Below are 25,027 nucleotides of genomic sequence, written 5' to 3'. Positions count from 1 at the left end.
GAGTATAAGTAGTAGTTGTGCAATGCCTTGCCTGTTATGTCGGTAACCATAGTGAATGAAACACTGCACAGTTCGTTGCTGCTATTTATTATTGTATTTGCGTTAGTAGTGCAATTGCTGCTGCGTCTGTGAGACATACCAACTGGGGGGGTGGGGGTGAGTCTCCGTAGCCCTGTGTGCATGCGTACTCTACCAGCTGTCAGAGCTGTCAGTTTCCCCAGATAACCATAAACAATCCTGACCCCGCCTTTTGTCCCTTCTGCAGCAAGAGGGGTGTATTGCTATTGGGTGTTTTCAGCTTCTTTACATACTTAGTACCGCCTATAAGGTGGTGCCGAATGTCAATCAATCCGACACGCCCCCCTCCTCTTGCTTCCTACACAGGGTTACGGTGAGTCCCGCCCCGCCTATAAGCGCGCCCAGGGTGTATGTCCCGCCCCTGCTCGGCGCAGCTCAGCCTATCAGCACTTGGGGGCCCTTTTCAGTGCGAGCACTCTCTCTCCCTAGCGCCGCCCTCCCGCTGAGGGTTCTTGTCAGTGAGTAACAAAATGGCCGCGGCTGCCCAGCTCTTGCCTGCCTTTAGCGGATTCACATCAGCGCTGTAAGGGGATAGTAACTGGCCGCTTGCTCCAACCCCCCCTGCTGCCCGGACACTCCCCGCCGAGCCGCCACCTCCCTATCCGTCCTACCGGGGGAGCCTGTCAGGAACCGTACCGGGGCTTGTCCTGGCTCCGCACCATCGCTTCGCGGCCTCCCTGGATCCCTCCGGCCGTCACTGGAGCCCCTCTCTCCTCCCCCTCGCCCGGCTCCTGAACGGGAGGGGACAGCAGCGGCCCAGTGACAGGAGGGAAGCGGGGAGAGAGCCCCCACCGAGCCCGACACTGCCAGCCGCCAGCTCCCGGGGGAGAAGAGAGCAGGTACTGGGGGGGCATCGGGGTCTGTCTGTCCCTCTGTATGGGGGGGCCGGGGGCATCGGGGTCTGTCTGTCCCTCTGTATGGGGGGGCATCGGGGTCTGTCTGTCCCTCTGTATGGGGGGGCATCGGGGTCTGTCTGTCCCTCTGTATGGGGGGGCATCGGGGTCTGTCTGTCCCTCTGTATGGGGGGGGCATCGGGGTCTGTCTGTCCCTCTGTATGGGGGGGCATCGGGGTCTGTCTGTCCCTCTGTATGGGGGGGCATCGGGGTCTGTCTGTCCCTCTGTATGGGGGGGCATCGGGGTCTGTCTGTCCCTCTGTATGGGGGGGGCATCGGGGTCTGTCTGTCCCTCTGTATGGGGGGGGCATCGGGGTCTGTCTGTCCCTCTGTATGGGGGGGGCATCGGGGTCTGTCTGTCCCTCTGTATGGGGGGGGGGGGGGCATCGGGGTCTGTCTGTCCCTCTGTATGGGGGGGGGGCTGTCCCCTGGGGGGCATCGGGTCTGTCTGTCCCTCTGTATGGGGGGGCATCGGGGTCTGTCTGTCCCTCTGTATGGGGGGGGCATCGGGGTCTGTCTGTCCCTCTGTATGGGGGGGGCATCGGGGTCTGTCTGTCCCTCTGTATGGGGGGGCATCGGGGTCTGTCTGTCCCTCTGTATGGGGGGGCATCGGGGTCTGTCTGTCCCTCTGTATGGGGGGGGCATCGGGGTCTGTCTGTCCCTCTGTATGGGGGGGGCATCGGGGTCTGTCTGTCCCTCTGTATGGGGGGGGCATCGGGGTCTGTCTGTCCCTCTGTATGGGGGGCATCGGGGTCTGTCTGTCCCTATGTATGGGGGGGCATCGGGGTCTGTCTGTCCCTCTGTATGGAGCTGTCTGTCTGTCCCTCTGTATGGAGCTGTCTGTCTGTCCCTCTGTATGGATCTGTCTGTCTGTCCCTCTGTATGGAGCTGTCTGTCTGTCCCTCTGTATGGAACTGTCTGTCACTCTGTCCCTCTGTATGGATCTGTCTGTCCCTCTGTATGGAACTGTCTGTCTGACACTTGTATCTGTCACTCTGTCTGTCCCTATGTATGAAACAGTTAATGTGAGACACCCCTACCACTCCATTCTAATGTATGAATCTGTCTCTGAGAATTGCACCTGTCACACTGTCTGTCCCTATGTGCGTATCTGTTTTCCCTGTATCTGTCTGTCCCTATGTGCGTATCTGTTTTCCCTGTATCTGTCTGTCCCTATGTGCGAATCTGTTTTCCCTGTATCTGTCTGTCCCTATGTGCGAATCTGTTTTCCCTGTATCTGTCTGTCCCTATGTGCGAATCTGTTTTCCCTGTATCTGTCTGTCCCTATGTGCGTATCTGTTTTCCCTGTATCTGTCTGTCCCTATGTGCGTATCTGTTTTCCCTGTATCTGTCTGTCCCTATGTGCGTATCTGTTTTCCCTGTATCTGTCTGTCCCTATGTGCGTATCTGTTTTCCCTGTATCTGTCTGTCCCTATGTGCGTATCTGTTTTCCCTGTATCTGTCTGTCCCTATGTGCGTATCTGTTTTCCCTGTATCTGTCTGTCCCTATGTGCGTATCTGTTTTCCCTGTATCTGTCTGTCCCTATGTGCGTATCTGTCTGTCCCTATGTGCGTATCTGTCTGTCCCTATGTGCGTATCTGTCTGTCCCTATGTGCGTATCTGTCTGTCCCTATGTGCGTATCTGTCTGTCCCTATGTGCGTATCTGTCTGTCCCCATATCTGTCTCATCTTACTTTCCCAGCTGTCACTCTGCATGTATGTATGAATCTGTATAAGAGTTTCATCTGTCACTCTGTGTGTCCATATGTATGAACCTGAGAGTACCCAAACCCAATTACCAGTACTGAAACTCTATGGGGGATATGAGAAGTGCTACTTGTCACTCTGTCCGTCCATATGTACTTTCTGCCTGATTTGCACGGTTGCTGGATACAAGGGGAGCTGTAGGGGGGCAAGTAAAGGCCGGGGTTGGAGCGGACTCTCTGGTAGGGGAATGTGGGACAGGAGGCCCTGCTGTCTCTCTGTGTGTATGCACCTTCCCATCTCCCTCTGTGCCTGTCTATATGTTTGTTTCTCTGTGGGTCCCTGTAAGGAGCTGTCACTCTGTAGCACTGTCACTCACTGTCAGTGCAGCCTTTCATTGTAACTGCTACAGGCGTCTGTCTCTCCCAGAGCAGCTGTCACTCTGCCTGCTTGTCTGTCTCTCTGCATCTTTCTTTTTGTCTTTATAGATCTGTCTCTCTATATGCAACTGTCACTTTGCATCTGGATGCATCTCTGTGTATGTGTGTCTGTGCCTCCCTACCTGTCTCTTCATATTGTATTTCCCTCTATATTGTCTCTCTTTCTATGGCTGTAATGTGTCTGTGTCCTGCTACAAAGTACAGTACTTGTGTATTTCCTCCGTCTTACAGTGGGACGTCTCTCCAGGAATAGAATTATAGAGTTTTTTGCTTTATTTCCCAACTCTGGCAGTCAGAGAGAGCATAGCCTGTTGTAATAAATCTCTATCAACTCTATATATATGGCTGTTTTATACCTAGATATACCTATATACTCTATATGCTATTTCATGTATAGTAATAGGAGATCCTATGTGCCTAATATATAATAAGCTATATATGTGTGTGTTTATATATTAGCCCTCTTTTTGTGTGTGTATTAATAGAAGGTAATGAGGGGGTAATATAATGTGCTATATATGTGTATTATATACATATCAACTCTCTCTTTGTATCTATATTAATAGAGGGTACTGTGTGGGTAATACTCTGCTATATATATATATATATATATATATATATATGTGTGTGTGTGTGTGTAATATACATATCACCCCCCTGTATCTATAGTAATAGAAGGTACTGTGCCATTTGTATAATATAATATATAATAAATGCAAAGCCTTTTCTTTGAACCAGCCAGAAAGTGATCCCACAAAGGCTTATTATTATTAATCACCTTCCCAGAGGGGTTATGGATGTTCATGTTGGGGTTGGCAACCTGTAGCCCTCCAGATGGCCTTCTACTACTAGCACTCCTGGCATGGCCGGCTAGGGACCCAAGTTGCCAAGCACTGGTGTGTGTTAATGATATTGTTATATTCTAGGTATATATGTGTACACACACACATAGAGGGCAATATGTTTCATTCTTTATCTGTAGCCAACACTACATTGCTTAGCTGGCATTGCATCTGTTTATCTCCAAGTTGGTGACATTGCAGGCATTATAGCCCTATGCTGTGTATCGGATATTGTCAGTGCTTCGTCCCTGGATTAGTGACGGTTTGTGCTTCGTTTATAGGCTCCTCCCCTGCATTCTTAATTGGAAGCAACTCTATAAACCCCAGTGAGGGGACAGGATAGGGCCGTATGGGTTATGTGTATGGTATAAAGGGATTAGCATTATTACATTTCGCCCATAACCCAGATAAAGCAGAATGGTGTTGGGAAACTATAAGGAGCCTTTTGTTATCGTGTCTGGATAGTGACCTAAATTTGTGGCGCTACCATGCTGCCGTGCTAATGATCCGTATGGAAATGTTCGGATCTCATTGCTCCTTCCTCAGCTGTCTGACAGCAACAGCATAAGGTCTCTTGGTCCAGCTAGAATTCACATACCGGCCCAATACCTAGCCAGGGAGATCTTGGGAAGGAGTCATGTGACACAAATGACATCATTAAGCTCTGTTTATAGTAATATCATTTACAGGATATTCATGGCTCGTGTGTATTTTATATGTTTATATATATTGTACTATGTAAGTTCTTAAAAGGGTGATACACCTTTAGGTTAACATTAAGTATGTTATAAAATGGCCTATTCTTAGCAACATTTTTTTTTATAGTTTTTTTAAATTATTTGCCTTCCTCTTCTCACTGCTTCCAGATTTCAAATGGGGGTCACTGACCCCGGCAGCCAAACAACTATTGCTCTGTGAGGCTCCAGTTTTATTGTTATTGTTACTTTTTATTACTTACCTTTCTATTTAGGCCCTCCTCTATTCATCTCCCTGTCCCTTTTTAAAATCACTGCCTAGTTGCTAGGTTAAATTGGATCCTAGCAACCAGATAGCTGCTGAAATTCCAAATTGGAGAGCTGCTGTAAAACCTGTTGCTTTACAGAGCCCCAGAAACGTTGGGCCTCTTTATAAATGTATGTGTTTCAATGGGAGTTGTGCTGATCCAGAATGGACCCGGACTGGGGCAGTATATTCGGCTTAGTATATTTATGATAAATTGTGTTGGGGAAAGCCTAGATGGCAGCTCCCTCCCATAGGGATACATCGCTATGTAAGGAATGTATTTGCTGTGCGTGCAGTAACCTATACCCTCATACTGGGAAACTACGGTGCTTTCCACTTATACATAAATATTCCCACCGGTGGCATCTCCAGTGGGACGAGCGCTACGTGGGCCCATGTTGCCCCCTATAGCACCCCAATCTGGCTTCCCATCTGCCGCTTCTTATTCTAGATCTCCCACTAGCACATGTTTTTCTGTCATTATTATTATTATTATTATTGGGCTTCTAACACTGTAAGGAACAGTAGGGGGAATGTTACTGACGGCCATGTACAAAGGGCATGATTATTCACTTTCTTATTGCCCCCCATTATTCAACTCTTTCTAACTCAAAAACATGGGTTAGAAAGAGTTGTTAATAACCTCTATATTATTTGCTGTCTGTGGCTAGAGAATTCTATAACTTGACTGCCCTTATAGTAAATATATCCTGCCTTTGCTGATGAAGGAATCTCCTTTGCTCCAGTGTTAATGGATCTCCTCTTGTGCCTTCCCTGTGGGAAACTGCACAGACTTTCCTGGCATTTTCACTCCCACGTTTAGAGGTGAAGACACACAGAGCTACTAGTAGCAGCAGCCACATCTCACGGCTACAGAAACAGTCAAAGCTGATCATTTACTGATAATTGTCTCTATGTGTGTTTTAGCAGAGGCAATTCTCAGTATTGTCTATGGCAGGTTATTTTCTGGCATTTAGTAGCCGTGACAAGTAGCTGCTACTAGTAGCCCAGTGTGTCATCACCCTCATACATAGGCAGAATGTGGTTTGCTTCCACTAAATCAAATGCAGTAGCGTTTATTAGCCATTGTAGCAGCTGCCTGATGCTCATTGCTGCAACTTATCCTGTTAAAGGGGAACTATACCCACACACTGGCTTTTGCATAGTGAAAGAAAACGTGGTTCCAAGAAACTTGATTTACAGTAAAGAATTTTTTCATTGTTTTACAGTTATTTGTAAATGTTGTTGCAAGTGAAATCTGTGTTTGTGTGGCTGTTTATATTATTGGCACATACTGGGGCCCCTAGGAAACCAAATATCCAGGGCCCATTGTCACAGTAATTGGAGTAAACAGTGGCAAATGGCTTATGGTGTCAATGGGAATGGGCCCAGACTGGGGAAGCACAGGAGATCCTGGTGTTCTGACCCTGCCTTTGCACTGCTGGTTCTGACTCATGAAACAATGTAGCTGGTTAGGAGCCTTGTAGGAGAACTGACTTTGGCTACTTTGTTTCACGAGTGAAACCCAGACAAGAGAAAGCGATACAAACAATAGTGATTACATTTATTTCTAACTTCACACAAACTGACAGTGGGTAACGTGTGGAATAACAGTTTCTTTCTGTATCGTGTCGGTCCCTTCCGCCAGAAAGCAGATTGATTGAGACTTTTATTGTTATTATTTATTGCTTCTCTCCTATTCACCCTTCACTCCACCATCTGAGCGGCACAGAGACACATTATCCCTTTTCCCTGATATCCCCCCCACAATATAAAATAGCATTGGGCACATATAATGGACATCTTGCTTTTTGTACCATTTTATTATGTTTGAGACATTTTCAAGGTTGCATTTTGTTTTCATAGCGCAGAGCCAAGAACGAATTCCTTTTCTCGCAAGTCCCACTGGTAATAATGCAGCTTCCCACGCTGGTCGCACACCTGCAATGGCCGCCGCTAAAATATCCGCCTAGAACCGTCAACAAATAACCTTGTTTTAGTTTGGTCATATTTCACCGCATCTGTAATATTAACACCTTCCTAACTCACAGTCATTGTGTATAGTAGCAAGTGGCTTTGTCATTGTGTATAGTAGCAAGTGGCTTTGTCATTGTGTATAGTAGCAAGTGGCTTTGTCATTGTGTATAGTAGCAAGTGGCTTTATTTCTTCTAAGGAATAAAGGGGAAGTTCACCTTTTTATTGTGTTTCAGAGGGAAGTGATTTGCGCTAAAACGGAAGTAAGTTGTATAATCCTTCTGTTTTCCTGGGGTACAAAAATACCAATGTGCCACTGGTACAACCCAACTCACTGTGGCGTATTTCTTTGCTGCTGAATTGGATTGTACCAATGGTGTATATGGGGTTTATATGGGGTGTATATAGGGTTGCTTGCACCCTGCAACCTCTTTCATTTGCTTTTGTTTGGTCTGGCCGGGAATAGCATGATTTTGTTTGTGTGTTTTGCTATTGTCTGTTTGTTTGCCGTGCTACACTGTACATTACTATGCAACACTGTGGCTTTGCTGGACAAAATGCACCAAGACAATAGGCATTGTGTAGGGAATATGGACTTTATGGCCCTGGAATAACAGGGTTATTGTTAGGCAGCAAGTGGCACTGAATACGGGCACACTTACCTTACTGTAAGTGGGAAGGAATGGCTATTGGAAATGTTTTCAGGAAAGCAATAGAGCAAGGATAGACTGGGGATATAAGAATAGCAAGCCCCCTTAATACCTTACTCACATGGGTTAATACATTACCCTGTGGCTCAGCAGTTGGGCCATGGTGGCTAGTGAGCCCCACCTTCAGGGTATTAGATAAACACTCAGTATATTTCCATAGAAACATTGCTAAGAGCTGGTTTTGATCACTAAGTGGTTAAAATAACAGAAGAAATTATATTTGGATCCCAATCCCCCACGTTCTAATTGCTCTTGTCCCTCGGGCTTCATTACAGGCGTATGGGGCCCCAAGCCATGTTACTATTCCTTGAAGCAAACCATAAATTCTGTTTGGGCCTGAGAGGGGTTAAACCTGCCCTTGATCAGATCCTTCATTTAAAGGCCATTCCAGAATTCCTGATCCGACTCTGATGCCTTGTTACTGGGCAGAACAGATCAATGTAGCGGCAGAGTACTGGGCACACTGGGTCTTTTATTTATCAGAACATTACCTTTATTCTCTTTATATTCTGCACGGTATTCTAGGATCCTTAACGATGTTTCAGTCTGGGGTCCTTAATCCTTATATGTATACATTGGGGTGATTGCTTGGAGCAGAGATAATAGTGACCATAGGGGTAAAGTGATAGTGGCCAAAGCTTTGGCCCTTAAGCTATTGAAGTACCGGCTGAGGCTGAGAGGTTGGTCACTCTGGGTAGAGACATAGTATCTTTATTTTTATTGTATATTCCACCCAACTATAAGAGGAGGTGACCATAGGGCAAAGTGACAGTGACCATAGGGCAAAGTGACAGTGACCATAGGGCAAAGTGACAGTGACCATAGGGCAAAGTGACAGTGACCATAGGGCAAAGGGACAGTGACCATAGGGCAAAGGGACAGTGACCATAGGGCAAAGGGACAGTGACCATAGGGCAAAGGGACAGTGACCATAGGGCAAAGGGACAGTGACCATAGGGCAAAGGGACAGTGACCATAGGGCAAAGGGACAGTGACCATAGCTATTGAAGTACCATCTGAGGCTGAGAGGTTGGTCATAGTATCTTTCTTTTTATTGTATATTTCACCCAACTATAAGATGCCATTGTCCTTCTTTTCTCAGCTGGAGGGCCGTCGGCCGCTGGCAGACCTTCACTTGCCCCCTCCAGGCCACCAGTTAGACCTCCCAGTTGTACACGGCATACCCCTTCCACACATTCTCCCCCCTGAATCCCAGCAAGCAGTTACAATCACGGATTGTAGTTAGGGCCGGGATTAGAATCCTGCCTCTTCTGTTGTGGTTTACAAGCATGAAGGGCCCTTGAGAGCCGGAGAAAGCTCGCTGAGCTGCCGTATGGCATTTTTCTGGCCGGACGCCCAGACTGGCTTCCTCTGCACGCAGCTCTGTAGTCTGCTGATGCCTCCGGAGGGATGCGAGAGGCGCGGCGCATTTCTAGCCTTTCCTCCCAAGCCAGGAATTCAGTTCCACAGCAGCTTGCCGCAATTCTCCACCAAGCAATTAAAGCCTTTAACATTTGCTGCCCGGTTTTCGGGGTCACTGATAATATTGTGTATTGTGATTCTGAGACCAATTATGGAATTTGTAGTTCTGCAGCAGCTAAAGATTGCCGGCCCTATCAGTACGGCATGGCTCCCATAATTACACTTGTTTGTTTGTTCCACTTTCCTAAGCGCAGGAGAACAAGACCATTTTGGGTCCCTAAGAGTTGTGGGTGCCAGCTGCACTAGGGTGACCAGATCACTGGCAAATTTAGGGACGTGTAATAAATACATGTTGCAGGGTGGTATTGCTTGCATTTAAATTAAACTGCAGTCAGTTCAGCCCTGCTGGCTGGATTTTTTAGATGTGTCCATGAATTTTGAAGTGACCGGGTCACCCTGTGCTGCACCCAATTCCTTGTGTGTTACATTTTAACCATTTGTAGGTTTGTGTGATTATGGGTGAAACATTACAGTTAATGGAACTGTAGCCATCGCCTTGCTCTTGGGTTGAGCTCAACACAATATCAACAGAACACTGAACTAAGGATAGAATTCATTACATTGTTCATCTTTATTAAGATCGTTAACATACCCCATATTAATGAGTGAGTTTATAGTGAAATAATGATAAAAATTAAATAAGTGGACCTTTGTCCATTTGTGATATTCACATTGTGATATCTAGAGGCTTCAGTTCAGTGTGTGTGTGTAGCCAGTTGATTCTGCCTATATCCATGCACTGTGGGCAGGGCCACCATTATTATTATTATTATTATTATTATTATTATCAACATTTATTTATAAAGCGCCAACATATCCCGCAGTGCTGTACTATAAGTGGGTTACATACAGAGTAACATATAAAGCAATCCGTAACCTATACAGGAGGGGAAGAGAGCCCTGCCCAAAAGCTTCCAATGTACACCATCAGAAATCATGGGGCCCCTCACAAAAACATTTTCTGGGCCCCTCCCATCAGTACAAAGGATACACAGACATAAAAAGTATCATGGCCCCCCATACACAGTGCCCCCCATACACAGTTCCCTCAATTGCCCCCATACTAGTGCCCCCCATACACAGTTCCTTCAATTTCCCCCATACACAGTTCCCTCAATTTCCCCCATACACAGTGCCCCCCGAAGATGGTCTTCTTTGGTTTCTTCGGCGGTGACTTCGGGCTCCTCCATGAGAAAGGCCCTCAATCGAATTGGATTATGGATGTCAGGGCTCGCAATAGATTAAAGGGGGCCTGAGCTAGTCAGAAAACTGGCATGGTCCCCTTTAACAGGGAAAATTGCCTGGGCCCAGGATGACTGGCCCCCCTGTGCCCCCCTGATGGTAGCCCTGACTGTGGGTATCAGTTGGTTTGGGGATTGGGCAGTTTTGATGCAGATCTGCTGATGCACCATTATGGCCAGAGCCTTAAGCATTAGTAGCTGAGGAGGTAGGGAAGAGCCCCTTGCATTGCATTCTGCAGGTCTGAATAAAAAAAAACCAACGTCCAACGTTTTGGCACAAGTGTATGACCTTCATCTGGAAATTGCTGTCACATACTTGTGACCAAAATGTCGGACCACTGATCTTTCACCAATAAATGAAATTTTTTATTCAGACCTGCAGAACACAATGCAAGGGGCTCTTCCCTAACTCCTCATCTAAAAATGCTATTTTTTCATATCTAATTTTTCATGGGCACCCAGGCAAGTTGCTGCATAAGGTTAAGGGAGTGCAGCTCTTGGGACTGGACAATATATATGTATATATATATATATATACTGTATATACACACTAGCATGTTAGTGTTCCCAGTGCTGCTGCTCAGATCGTACCATTAGTGTCATGCAGGGTACATTGCTGAGTCGCACCCATTTAGGACACCAAGGGTGTTTATTCCTGTCTGTTGATCCCATGGTTATCTGATTCTTGTACTGGGGGAGCCAATAGGAAGCAGGCTCAGGGAGATTCCATTCTGGTAATAACAGCAGCAGAAATAGTATGAAGGTGATAGCTGTAGCTAAAATAAATGTGTTCCTGCAGGACACTGAGCTGTGCCGTGCTGGCAGCCCTTTGGCACATTCCCTGAAAGTAACACTTCTTTGCCAGGGCTTCCCCTTTAAATTCATGTGTTTGTTGGAATGGTGTGAACAGCGGTATAAAACTGCCACAGAGGCACGAAGGCCTACGGGAGAAATCAAAAGTCATTCAGGCCCTATAAAACACTACTTCTACTCAAGCACCAAATATCACGGGCATATCTACAGATGGGGTTAAATTGCACATTGTGATTTCTACAGATGGGGTTAAGTTGCACATTGTGATATCTACAGATTGGGTTAAATTGCACACTGTGATTTCTACAGATTGGGTTCAATTGCACATTGTGATATCTACAGATTGGGTTCAATTGCACATTGTGATATCTACAGATTGGGTTCAATTGCACATTGTGATTTCTACAGATTGGGTTCAATTGCACATTGTGATATCTACAGATTAGGTTCAATTGAACATTGTGATTTCTACAGATGGGGTTAAGTTGCACATTGTGATATCTACAGATTGGGTTAAATTGCACACTGTGATTTCTACAGATTGGGTTCAATTGCACATTGTGATATCTACAGATTGGGTTCAATTGCACATTGTGATTTCTACAGATTGGGTTCAATTGCACATTGTGATATCTACAGATTGGGTTCAATTGCACATTGTGATATCTGCAGATGGGGTTAAATTGCACATTGTGATATCTGCAGATTGGGTTAAATTGCACATTGTGATATCTGCAGATTGGCTTATAATGCACATTGTGATATCTACAGATTGGGTTAAAATGCACATTGTGATATCTACAGATTGGGTTAAAATGCACATTGTGATATCTACAGATTGGGTTAAAATGCACATTGTGATATCTACAGATTGGGTTAAAATGCACATTGTGATATCTACAGATTGGGTTAAATTGCACATTGTGATATCTACAGATGGGGTTAAATTGCACATTGTGTGGGTGCTCTAGGAAGACGTGAGGGCCCCGTGCCTGTGTTTCTTTAAATTTCATAAAGTTCCAATTCTAAGCAACGTTCCAACATTCATTTATTGCAGTTGTTTCAGTGTTATTTGTAAATGTAATTGCAACTGAGAGCAGCATCTGTCCCTTTCTGCTCAACCTGCCTCTCAATGCAATGTAGCAGAATCTAGCCTTGCATGCTTCCTCGCTGGTCTGCTCGTCAGCTGGCTTCCGCTACACTGTTTCACTAGTCAGAGCCAGCAGTGCATGGAATACACAGCCAGGCAGTTACATTCACAAATAACTTGAAAACCCTTGGAAATGTGTATTGAATGTATATTGGTTATTTGCCTTTGGGTTTCCATCTTCTATAAATCCGTCATACAATGATTAGAGGGAGCAAACAGACCAGAGTCACCTTGTGGTGCCTCATATGGGGGGTGCGACTGGTTACCATTCATAGAGAGCACTTTCATTTTCTGCCGTCGCTGTCTCTTTAAAGGGGACCCGTCACCGTAAAAAATAATTCCAAATCTTTTTCTGTTGTATTAGTTGAGCAAAATAAACGTTACTTATACCATATAAACTATTTAATTTGTTTCCCCTTTAGTCTTGGGATTTAGAGTCACAGCCAGCAGGCCGGCGCCATTTTGTGTGCAGTATTATTAAGGCAAAGCTTTGTATCCCCCCAAATCTTCAATATTTGCCATCTGTGATATCTAGGAAGTGCTGAAATGAAAATGAAAGTAATTGTAATTAAAAATCTGAGCTGTCAATCATATATTGACAATATATGATTGACAGCTCAGATTTTTAAAAACATTTATAACAGGTATAGATGATTTAATAAAAAAAAGAATTTGGGTTTCATGTTTAATTTGTAAAGGCCTTTTATTATACAGCCCAAATCATCAATATTTGTGATATCTAGGAAGTGCTGAAATGAAAATGAAAGTAATTGTAATTAAAAATCTGAGCTGTCAATCATATATTGCATTAAAGGTGACCGCTCCCCTTTAATGCAGACGTCCCTGAACTGATTGATAAGGGCATGGTATGGTCGGAGTCACTGGCGATTGTGTGTAACCATACAAACAGCTTCATAGCCGGGAGATCTGAAATTTCCTCTTTCCTTTGTCTGCAGGGAGAAAGAACAAGAAACCCAAAGAGAGGAACATTTGATGGAAGAAAAGAAAAAGAAAAAGCAGGAAGAAAAAAAGAAGAAGGAGGGAGCTCAGAAGAAGGTGAGTGGCAATGGGAAATGGCGCTTTCTCCTGCTGAACTCATTAGCAGCCGGGAGTGAATAGGGACGCTAGGGACACAAGCACCCAGGCATGCATGGGAAAATCTGCACTAAATGCCCCAAAGTACTTGGGTCTGGAGCGGCTCAATTAGCCAGAGAGTGGGCCCTTACATGCGCTTTATTCTGTCTCAAGCTTGCATTTTTCACATGGATTTGGCCTTTAATTAAATACCTCTCCTCCCTCTGTTTTCTTCTCTTACAGGCTGCTGAACAAAAAACCAAAGGTTAGTACGGATCTCCTTCCTCCTCGCCCAGCAATGTTTTATGCATCTCCCAGCGGCCGGGTTTCCATCCGACTCTGCTTGTCTGTCTCTGACTCCGAAGCGGCCGGGTCTCTGCTCTCATTGTAATTCAAGGCCCGTCCATGTTTATTTCAGTGTGCCTGCAGCCTTCATGCTTGTGTGGCTGCCATTTTCATCAGCACCATCCTATCCATCTTCCTACTCCTCTCAGTCACACAGAATTCCCAGTATAGCCACATGAGATTGCCTTGCGGTTAACACTATAACTGCCAGACAGATTGCCATGACTTTGCTTTCCCATCCATGTCATAAACATTTATAGAAATATTTTTATGTATTTATATGTATTCATATGTATGTGTATACATGAATACATATGGGCTGTGGAACCCTGGCATTTTGCCTGCAGCTGCCATCTGGCAAAATACGGCAGTGGACGAAATACCCCACATTCGTGTCATTCCCCTGATAGCACTAAACTAAGGGTGCTGTATTGGATGCATTGAATGCTGGTTGACTCTATTATAGTGTTGTATTCCCTTATAAAGGCCACCGATGCTATGCACCGAGCTGTTCCTGCTGAATTGTGCTTAGTACAGGGGAATCCCTATGCTGCCATAGTTTTATGGTATCTCTCTGTACAGGCTATGAGCAAACTTAGGGAGCTGTTCCTGCTGAATTGTGCTTAGTACAGGGGAATCCCTATGCTGCCATAGTTTTATGGTATCTCTCTGTACAGGCTATGAGCAAACTTAGGGGGCTGTTCCTGCTGAATTGTGCTTAGTACAGGGGAATCCCTATGTGCCATAGTTTTATGGTATCTCTCTGTACAGGCTATGAGCAAACTTAGGGGGCTGTTCCTGCTGAATTGTGCTTAGTACAGGGGAATCCCTATGTGCCATAGTTTTATGGTATCTCTCTGTACAGGCTATGAGCAAACTTAGGGAGCTGTTCCTGCTGAATTGTGCTTAGTACAGGGGAATCCTATGTGCCATAGTTTTATGGTATCTCTCTGTACAGGCTATGGGCAAACTTAGGGGGCTGTTCCTGCTGAATTGTGCTTAGTACAGGGGAATCCCTATGTGCCATAGTTTTATGGTATCTCTCTGTACAGGCTATGAGCAAACTTAGGGGGCTGTTCCTGCTGAATTGTGCTTAGTACAGGGGAATCCCTATGTGCCATAGTTTTATGGTATCTCTCTGTACAGGCTATGGGCAAACTTAGGGGGCTGTTCCTGCTGATTGGTACTTAATACAGGGGTATATCTATGCTGCCATAGTTTTGTGTTGTCTTTCTGTACAGGCTATGAGCAAATCAATAACAGGTATAGCATCTCAATATCCAAAAAACCTGAAGGCTGTCTCCCATTTTTTAAAAATGATTTCTGATGGTCCCCTTATCCAGAAAACTCCAGGTCTCAATCATTCTGAATAACAGATCCTATTCCTGTACATTTCTTCCACATTTTCAGGCAAGAATCACCTTAGAAGTGGCATTGTGGTACTTTAACTTTTCAACCTAATAGGGGTCAATCGCATTTTATTGAAGGAAAAATGTAAGGTTTGCAGGTCTGGGCTGGGATTCAAAATGGAAACCGGCATTTTTCCGGTACACAGAGGCCCAATAAATAGTGACTGTCTATGGCATCTTACAGTAGCCCCTCTGGCATTTGCCTGAACCCACAGATTGCCAGTCTGGGCCTGGGCCCTGGCATTCCCAGTACCCAGAGGCACAAACAGCCCCCCAGCCCAATAAATAGTGACTATGGCACCTTACAGCAGCCCCTCTGGCATTTGCCTGAACCCACAGATTGCCAGTCTGGGCCTGGGTCCTGGCATTCCAAGTACCCAGAGGCACAAACAGCCCCCCCAGCCCAATAAATAGTGACTGTCTATGGCATCTTACAGCAGCCCCTCTGGCATTTGCCTGAACCCACAGATTGCCAGTCTGGGCCTGGGTCCTGGCATTCCCAGTACCCAGAGGCCCAAACAGCCCCCCCAGCCCAATAAATAGTGACTGGCACCTTACAGCAGCCCCTCTGGCATTTGCCTGAACCCACAGATTGCCAGTCCTGGCTGAGGTGCCCAAGTACAGGTACCCTTAGGGTATTATGCTACTACATAAGGAGAGGTTATAGGCAGAAGTATAAACAACCATGCAAGTTGGAAATAATTTTCCCTTTATGAGCGGCTGATTTGGATGAACCTACATTTCTACATTAAATAAACAAAAACCTGCAAGTGTGCAGCTGCAGCCCTGTCACTCTGTATCTTATAGTACCAGTGCCATCGCTTCTGCCAGTTGGCCCACCCACTGGATTGACTTCATTCTCCTTAGTCGTTAGAACTAAGGGGTAATTTAGTTAGAGGCCAACACATCTACTTCCAGGTATGGGACCTCACTTCTGCAAAGCCGTTATCCAGAAAATTCTTTCCCATAGAGGCCTATTGAATCAAACAGTCTATTTTGCTCTTTTCCTCTAACAGTCCTACTGTTTTATTGTGTTTAAAAGGTATTAGTAGCCTTAGGCCCCCTAAGCACTACTTGAAACAGACCCCATACCTCAGGGGTACCCATGAGCCTATCATGTAAAACAAGTGACAATAACATCACAATAACACAACAATAACATCACTTCTGTAGTGAAACTAGGCCAACGGCAGCACTCGGGCCCTTTCAAGTCTTGATTAAAAGGCCGATGTGTTTCCTTGTGAGGATGAGGCTTTTCAGCGCTATATGTCTGTTCTGCAAGGGCTGCGAGTGAGGGGGTTACAGATGAGTCCCATTTCAGTACCTGTAGCTGCTACTCACACTGGGTTTGTTTATGTGTTTGTACCAGGAATGGGATGCGTGTGGAGTCCATATAATAACATATAAGGCTGTGTGTGTTAGCGTGTGTGTGTGTACATGTATGTGTGTGTTACACAGGGCCGGTCAGACGTTCTCCTGTTCCTTCCCTGAGCCAAATATCTACTGCCAATATGTCTATGAAGATTTTCATTCATCCAGGTCATGGTATGTCTAGTATAAATAAATCTAAAGCAACTGGACTTGTTAGGTAATCATTGAAGGCATTTCACTACTCATCATTCAGTGAAGTAGCTGCTCGGATGAGCAGTGAAACGTCTTCAATGATTACCTAACAAGTCCAGTTGCTTTAGATTTATTTATACTAGATATCTACTGACAACTTTATTCCTGCCCCGTGTTGTTATGGTTCAGTCTGATGGCTTTAGCAAGTGTGTGAGCCCCATCATTCATAGCGTTCCCTTAACTCCATCATGGCTGCACAGAGGGGGGAAAGGCGCCTTATTGTGAGTGTATGAGCCCCATCATTCATAGCGTTCCCTTAACTCCATCATGGCTGCACAGAGGGGGGGGAAAGGCGCCTTATTGTGAGTGTGTGAGCCCCATCATTCATAGCGTTCCCTTAACTCCATCATGGCTGCACAGAGGGGGGGAAAGGCACCTTATTGTGAGTGTATGAGCCCCATCATTCATAGCGTTCCCTTAACTCCATCATGGCTGCACAGAGGGGGGAAAGGCACCTTATTGTGAGTGTGTGAGCCCCATCATTCATAGCGTTCCCTTAACTCCATCATGGCTGCACAGAGGGGGGAAAGCACCTTATTGTGAGTGTGTGAGCCCCATCATTCATAGCGTTCCCTTAACTCCATCATGGCTGCACAGAGGGGGGGAAAGGCACCTTATTGTGAGTGTATGAGCCCCATCATTCATAGCGTTCCCTTAACTCCATCATGGCTGCACAGAGGGGGGGGAAAGGCGCCTTATTGTGAGTGTATGAGCCCCATCATTCATAGCGTTCCCTTAACTCCATCATGGCTGCACAGAGGGGGGGAAAGGCGCCTTATTGTGAGTGTATGAGCCCCATCATTCATAGCGTTCCCTTAACTCCATCATGGCTGCACAGAGGGGGGGAAAGGCACCTTATTGTGAGTGTATGAGCCCCATCATTCATAGCGTTCCCTTAACTCCATCATGGCTGCACAGAGGGGGGGAAAGGCACCTTATTGTGAGTGTATGAGCCCCATCATTCATAGCGTTCCCGTAACTCCATCATGGCTGCACAGAGGGGGGGAAAGGCACCTTATTGTGAGTGTATGAGCCCCATAATTCATAGCGTTCCCTTAACTCCATCATGGCTGCACAGAGGGGGGAAAGGCGCCTTATTGTGAGTGTGTGAGCCCCATAATTCATAGCGTTCCCTTAACTCCATCATGGCTGCACAGAGGGGGGGAAAGGCGCCTTATTGTGAGTGTGTGAGCCCCATCATTCATAGCATTCCCTTAACTCCATCATGGCTGCACAGAGGGGGGAAAGGCGCCTTATTGTGAGTGTGTGAGCCCCATAATTCATAGCGTTCCCTTAACTCCATCATGGCTGCACAGAGGGGGGAAAGGCACCTTATTGTGAGTGTATGAGCCCCATCATTCATAGCGTTCCCTTAACTCCATCATGGCTGCACAGAGGGGGGGGAAAGGCGCCTTATTGTGAGTGTGTGAGCCCCATCATTCATAGCGTTCCCTTAACTCCATCATGGCTGCACAGAGGGGGGGAAAGGCACCTTATTGTGAGTGTGTGAGCCCCATCATTCCCTTAACTCCATCATGGCTGCACAGAGGGGGGGGAAAGGCGCCTTATTGTGAGTGTGTGAGCCCCATCATTCATAGCATTCCCTTAACTCCATCATGGCTGCACAGAGGGGGGAAAGGCGCCTTATTGTGAGTGTGTGAGCCCCATCATTCATAGCGTTCCCTTAACTCCATCATGGCTGCACAGAGGGGGGGAAAGGCGCCTTATTGTGAGTGTGTGAGCCCCATAATTCATAGCGTTCCCTTAACTCCATCATGGCTGCACAGAGGGGGGAAAGGCACCTTATTGTGAGTGTGTGAGCCCCATAATTCATAGCGTTCCCTTAACTCCATCATGGCTGCACAGGGGGGGGAAAGGCGCCTTATTGTGAGTGTGTGAGCCCCATAATTCATAGCGTTCCCTTAACTCCATCATGGCTGCACAGGGGGGGGAAAGGCGCCTTATTGTGAGTGTGTGAGCCCCATCATTCATAGCATTCCCTTAACTCCATCATGGCTGCACAGAGGGGGGAAAGGCACCTTATTGTGAGTGTATGAGCCCCATCATTCATAGCGTTCCCTTAACTCCATCATGGCTGCACAGGGGGGGGAAAGGCGCCTTATTGTGAGTGTGTGAGCCCCATCATTCATAGCGTTCCCTTAACTCCATCATGGCTGCACAGAGGGGGGGAAAGGCGCCTTATTGTGAGTGTGTGAGCCCCATCATTCATAGCGTTCCCTTAACTCCATCATGGCTGCACAGAGGGGGGGAAAGGCACCTTATTGTGAGTGTATGAGCCCCATCATTCATAGCATTCCCTTAACTCCATCATGGCTGCACAGAGGGGGGGAAAGGCGCCTTATTGTGAGTGTGTGAGCCCCATCATTCATAGCGTTCCCTTAACTCCATCATGGCTGCACAGGGGGGGAAAGGCGCCTTATTGTGAGTGTGTGAGCCCCATCATTCATAGCGTTCCCTTAACTCCATCATGGCTGCACAGAGGGGGGAAAGGCGCCTTATTGTGAGTGTGTGAGCCCCATCATTCATAGCGTTCCCTTAACTCCATCATGGCTGCACAGAGGGGGGGAAAGGCACCTTATTGTGAGTGTATGAGCCCCATCATTCATAGCGTTCCCTTAACTCCATCATGGCTGCACAGAGGGGGGGAAAGGCGCCTTATTGTGAGTGTGTGAGCCCCATCATTCATAGCGTTCCCTTAACTCCATCATGGCTGCACAGAGGGGGGAAAGGCGCCTTATTGTGAGTGTGTGAGCCCCATAATTCATAGCGTTCCCTTAATTCCATCATGGCTGCACAGAGGGGGGAAAGGCACCTTATTGTGAGTGTGTGAGCCCCATATTCATAGCGTTCCCTTAACTCCATCATGGCTGCACAGAGGGGGGAAAGGCGCCTTATTGTGAGTGTGTGAGCCCCATAATTCATAGCGTTCCCTTAATTCCATCATGGCTGCACAGAGGGGGGGAAAGGCGCCTTATTGTGAGTGTGTGAGCCCCATCATTCATAGCGTTCCCTTAACTCCATCATGGCTGCACAGGGGGGGGGAAAGGCACCTTATTGTGAGGCCTTAGTATCCGACTGTACAGAAACAGTAGGTCGGCGCTGTGGCCCCGAGCGAGACACTTGGGTCTGTTTACCACCTGCGTGTGGCTTAACCTATTTCTGTAAGAGGAAATGGCGAGCTCAGGAAACGCACAGAAACCCCGGCGGGGGGGGGGGGGGAGGCGCTATGCGCAGATGCATCACACGTTTAATGAGATTTGGGTGGGCGCCAGGCAGAAACAACTATACACAGCGGCACCCAGTCTATTATACTCAGGCATTTGTAACTGTTTTTTAACCTGCAGACTGTAATCTATCAACTGAAGGGCTATCAATTGTGTTAAATTAGCTATTTATTTTTGTTATAAATATAGCAAATAAGTAGGGTCTGTCAGGTTGCCTGTTTATTACATTTGCTGCCCATAGATGCCAGTAGAACAATAGATTTATAAACAGTAGCTGCACACTGAGGGAATGGGTGTAGGTTGCTACCTACTGTTAGAGCTGGGGGGGCACGTGGGATGTTGCTATTGATCTGCTTGCTTAGTAACGTGGGGTCTGACTGTGGGGCCTGTGAGTAGATAAAGAAGCTTCTCCTCACCTGCTTGTGTTTGGGGGTTTAGTTTGTCTTTAAATGATATTCTTTATAGGGGTAGCTCTAGTCTGTGGCTGCTCTATAGATTCCCAGAGTCGAAGGAGGGGGTGGTTCCCTGTTGGAGCTCATATAACTGAGAAAAACACCCACGTTTTCGCCTGGTGATTGTCAGCCAATCACTGGCCCTTTTTGGTAATTTCCAGTTAACTGTGTGAGGTGACGGGGTGTATTGGGGAAATACCTGAAATTCACATTCTGCCCCAGTGGCTTTAGTCTCCTATTAGTATATATGGCTGAATGTGGGGGCTTACATGTGCAGAATCCTTGTAGCTCCCGTACTGGTTCCTTGGAAAGCTATACAATATGCCATTAGCACCCACTTCATGTTCGATGTATTTTAAACATTCTTAAATATAGGCGTCAAGTTGTTTGCCAATCAGTGCGAGCCTCTCATTTCCCCCAATACAGTGAGCACTGGGTGTCTCTTCAGTATAAATGCCTTTAGCAAACAGCATAAACAGCATAGCACTACCAGTGCCGACACATTTCCATGGGAACAAGGCTGCCTAACCTATCAGCTATGTCCTCGGGGTAAATGGAGTAGCCACGTGGCCCTCCTTGTGTCTGGGCAGTAGCCTCAGGAAGAGCTATGGCATTTGGTTATTGGCACGTGAGCTAACTCTTTATTCAACACCTGATTATGAGTTCATTACTGTCCTACCGTAATGATGGATGGAGACAACCATATTCCCTAATAGCTAAAACTATTGTGGTTTAACATAACAGCGGTCATAAGCTGAAATTGACCTGTTAAATTGTACAAAGAATATGGCGTCCAGAAGAGCCAGGATACAATAGAGGCTGCATTCTCTGTACAGGGATTGGTTCTCCTGACTACTCCTTATTCTACAGGCACGTCCTTCTGAACCCCCGCCACAAGCCCCCCAGCCAATGTCTCTGCCCTTCTGCCTTCTTGTAAGGCAATTTCTTCTCAATAGGAGACTTATGGGATGTAGTAAGGAAGGTTGCAGTCAGCCAATAGCAGTGTAGGCAAGGCTGAAACCTCCAGCCAATAATATATTCATAAAGGGGTGGGGCAGAGAGTAAATCCATGTCTTACAACTGTCATTAGCCAAATACACCAGGATAATACAAATAAATACTAATTGGTACGGCTCAGGAGTGGCACCATGATGTTCTGCGGGAACGAGGGTGACATGGTCTACAAGCAAATCCACATTAAAATGAAGTAATAACGGTTACTTAACACTATTATTAGTGAAACATCCCTTAATCTCCTGTAACACTGACCCTAATGAAGGCTGATTTACAGGGAGTGGCATTTAATTAGCGTAATTCAATTTGGCGGCGTTGCTCTATTAGAGATTTGCGCAGAGAATGACTGCTGAAGAGCCATTTCTCACCGGCGACGTGCTATAAGTTAATTTAGCTACGGTTTTGTCGAGAGCTTCACGAGTTGGTGGCCCGGGGGGGTTGTCATGGTGACAGGCTGACGAAACGAGCGCAACAAACACCGAAACCCAGAGGTGGCTATGGAGCTGCAGACAGTGACAGACGAGCCTGCTATTCAGGGTGTCTCCATTGGTAGGGGCCAATGGCTGGGCTGGAACCAGCGAGTTTCCTTTGGTGTTGGATTAATAAGGCAAGCCGCTCTGATTCCGGCACCGGTCCCCTCTTCAAAGCCTTCCCCCCCTCTGTAGCATCAGCACAAAGCCAATACCACTTCTTTCCTTCTGGATTCAGACAGATTCCATTCTCTTCAGTCTGTAATTTGTAATGCATCGCTAGTGTTGTACGGCCCTTGGGCCTTAGGCTAAACCCTCAGGCAGCCAATCAGAAACGTGAGAGCAGATATGTCTCCCTTCTAGTTGTCTGTCGACTTTTTATTCTGCTGTATGTTCCATCCCATCAAACACATCACATTCGGCCCATTGTAGCATCGCAAGGCAATGAAATGGCCAGTGCATACAGGTCTCCTATCCCCATGTATTATAATAACACGTGTAGTGCCCAGATGCTTGGCTATGTCTGTACCTATGTTTTTAACTGATATTGCAATGTATATTGTTATTAAATACAGGTATGGGATCCATTATGTTGGAAAGCTCCAAATTACGGCCATCTCCCATAGAGTCCATTTCAATCTAATAATTCCAGTTTTTAAAAAATAATTTCCTTTTTCTCTGTAATAATAAACAGTACCTGTACTTGATCCCAACTAAGATATAATTACCCCTTATTGGATGCAGAACAGCCCTATTGGGTTTATTTAATGGTTAAATGATTCCCTTTTCTCTGTAATAATAAAACAGTACCTGTACTTGATCCCAACTAAGATATAATTACCCCTTATTGGGGCAGAACAGCCCTATTGGGTTTATTTAATGGTTAAATGATTCCCTTTTCTCTGTAATAATAAAACAGTACCTGTACTTGATCCCAACTAAGATATAATTACCCCTTATTGGATGCAGAACAGCCCTATTGGGTTTATTTAATGGTTAAATGATTCCCTTTTCTCTGTAATAATAAAACAGTACCTGTACTTGATCCCAACTAAGATATAATTACCCCTTATTGGGGGCAGAACAGTCCTATTGGGTTTATTTCATGGTTAAATGATTCCCTTTTCTCTGGAATAATAAAACAGTACCTGTACTTGATCCCAACTAAGATATAATTACCCCTTATTGGGGCAGAACAGTCCTATTGGGTTTATTTCATGGTTAAATGATTCCCTTTTCTCTGGAATAATAAAACAGTACCTGTACTTGATCCCAACTAAGATATAATTACCCCTTATTGGGGGCAGAACAGCCCTATTGGGTTTATTTCATGGTTAAATGATTCCCTTTTCTCTGTAATAATAAAACAGTACCTGTACTTGATCCCAACTAAGATATAATTACCCCTTATTGGGGCAGAACAGCCCTATTGGGTTTATTTCATGGTTAAATGATTCCCTTTTCTCTGTAATAATAAAACAGTACCTGTACTTGATCCCAACTAAGATATAATTACCCCTTATTGGGGGCAAAACAATCACATAGGGTTTATTTAATGGTTTAAATACATAGTAAGTTGGGTTGAAAAGAGACACACGCCCATCACGTTCAACCCTAATGCCTATATATAACCTGCCTAACTGCTAGTTGATCCAGAGGAAGGCAAAACCCCATCTGAAGCCTCTCTAATTTGCCCAATTCCTTCCTGACTCCAAGATGGCAATCGGACCAGTCCCTGGATGAACTTGTACTAAGAGCTAACACATTACATTTTAGCAGACTAACTCTAACCCAATTCTGTTGAGTTTATTTAATGTTTAAGTGATTATCTAGTATGGAGGTCTGGAATTAAAAATGATAGAAAGACCCTTTATCCAGAATACCCCAGGTCCCGAGCATTCTTGATAACAGGTCCCATACCCTGTATACATTTCAATATACGTAAATGTTTAAAGGTAAAGTGCATTGCATACATGATATTTTGTGTTGTCCAGCCCCTTCCGTCCCACTGAAAGTCTCCATGAAATTTCCTAGAAGGCCAACTGTCTCTCTCATGGGAACGCTCTGGAGAGGGACGTAAGGGGAAACTGACAAGCGCAGTTGCATATGTACCAGTATTGTAATTTCATTATCCCAAGCAAGACACCTACACACCTACATGCTCCCATTCCGCCCCACGTGGGCTTTGACCAATGGGCTATATTTAGGGCCAGTTGAAAGCTGAATGGAAGGCATTTATACAGTATTGGCTCCCCTGACAGCTGACTTTTCCCCTAATACAGGCAAATGTTGCTTAGGCACGCTAGGGGCAATTGCTCTCCCTGTGCTGGGACTGTACAGACAATTCTACTACCTGTCGTGATGCAGAGCTGCAAAGCATGCTGGGAATAATGGTCCTATAGACCCTCTTCTGTCATGGAAATGCCTTTTCACCCTCCAACAAATAGGCTATTTTGGTTGCTTGGGCTCCCTGACCTTAGCAACTCAGCTGCTTTCCAAATGACACAATGGAAATGGACGGAGAGGCGTAAGCAGAAAGCTCTGTGATTGCTCATATCCCTGGCCCCAGCAACCATATAGCATCTTATAGTAAATATAGCAGAGCGCCGCACACAAAGGCAGATCCTTCAGAGACACAACAGCCTATAAAATCAGCCAGTTTGCTGGGTTACTACAACTGACTTTGCTATATATAGAAAACCCTTGCACGATAATCTGCCCATACACACACTGAGCATAGATTTGAGATGGTTCTGTATGATATTCAGGACGTGTGTGTTGGAACACATCCATGTAGCTTGGCACAGGATAGATAGCTCAGTATTTGCGTGTTGTTGTTGTTGTTGTGCGTAAATGATGTGAGAAACTGGATGATACAGAACAGAATGCCTGGGCCCAGTAAGGGCTGTGGGATGTCGGACAGTAATTAATGAGCGTAAAGCAGGGCATTGATTTTGTGCATAAATACCTCTTGTGTCTGCTGCGGCATTACTGCCTCCTAGTGGCCATAGCTGTCATCATTTCTTCCAAGTACAGCAGAGCCAAAAGTGAATTTCCTAAGGAC

At 45.8% G+C, this 25,027-nt stretch overlaps 1 protein-coding gene across 2 annotated transcripts in view; it reads left to right on the top strand.

Moving 5' to 3' along the window:
* Positions 1-482: 482 nt before the first annotated feature.
* tnrc6c (trinucleotide repeat containing 6C) overlaps positions 483-25,027 on the top strand; it is a 56,036-nt gene continuing 31,491 nt past the window's right edge. The window contains exons 1-3 of one of the 2 annotated variants that reach the window (XM_031894615.1): positions 483-917; positions 13,288-13,387; positions 13,649-13,670. In XM_031894615.1, the coding sequence (XP_031750475.1) occupies positions 13,325-13,387; positions 13,649-13,670 (85 nt within the window). In that variant the 5' untranslated portion in view covers positions 483-917; positions 13,288-13,324. The remainder of the gene's footprint in view (positions 918-13,287; positions 13,388-13,648; positions 13,671-25,027) is intronic. The other variant, XM_031894616.1, reaches the window with a different exon arrangement.

This window comes from Xenopus tropicalis, chromosome 10 (assembly GCF_000004195.4).
Source record: "Xenopus tropicalis strain Nigerian chromosome 10, UCB_Xtro_10.0, whole genome shotgun sequence".
NCBI classification, from domain to species: domain Eukaryota; kingdom Metazoa; phylum Chordata; class Amphibia; order Anura; family Pipidae; genus Xenopus; species Xenopus tropicalis.
The sequence above is the reverse complement of the archived record's forward strand: the minus strand, read 5'-3'. Positions and strand labels throughout refer to the sequence as shown.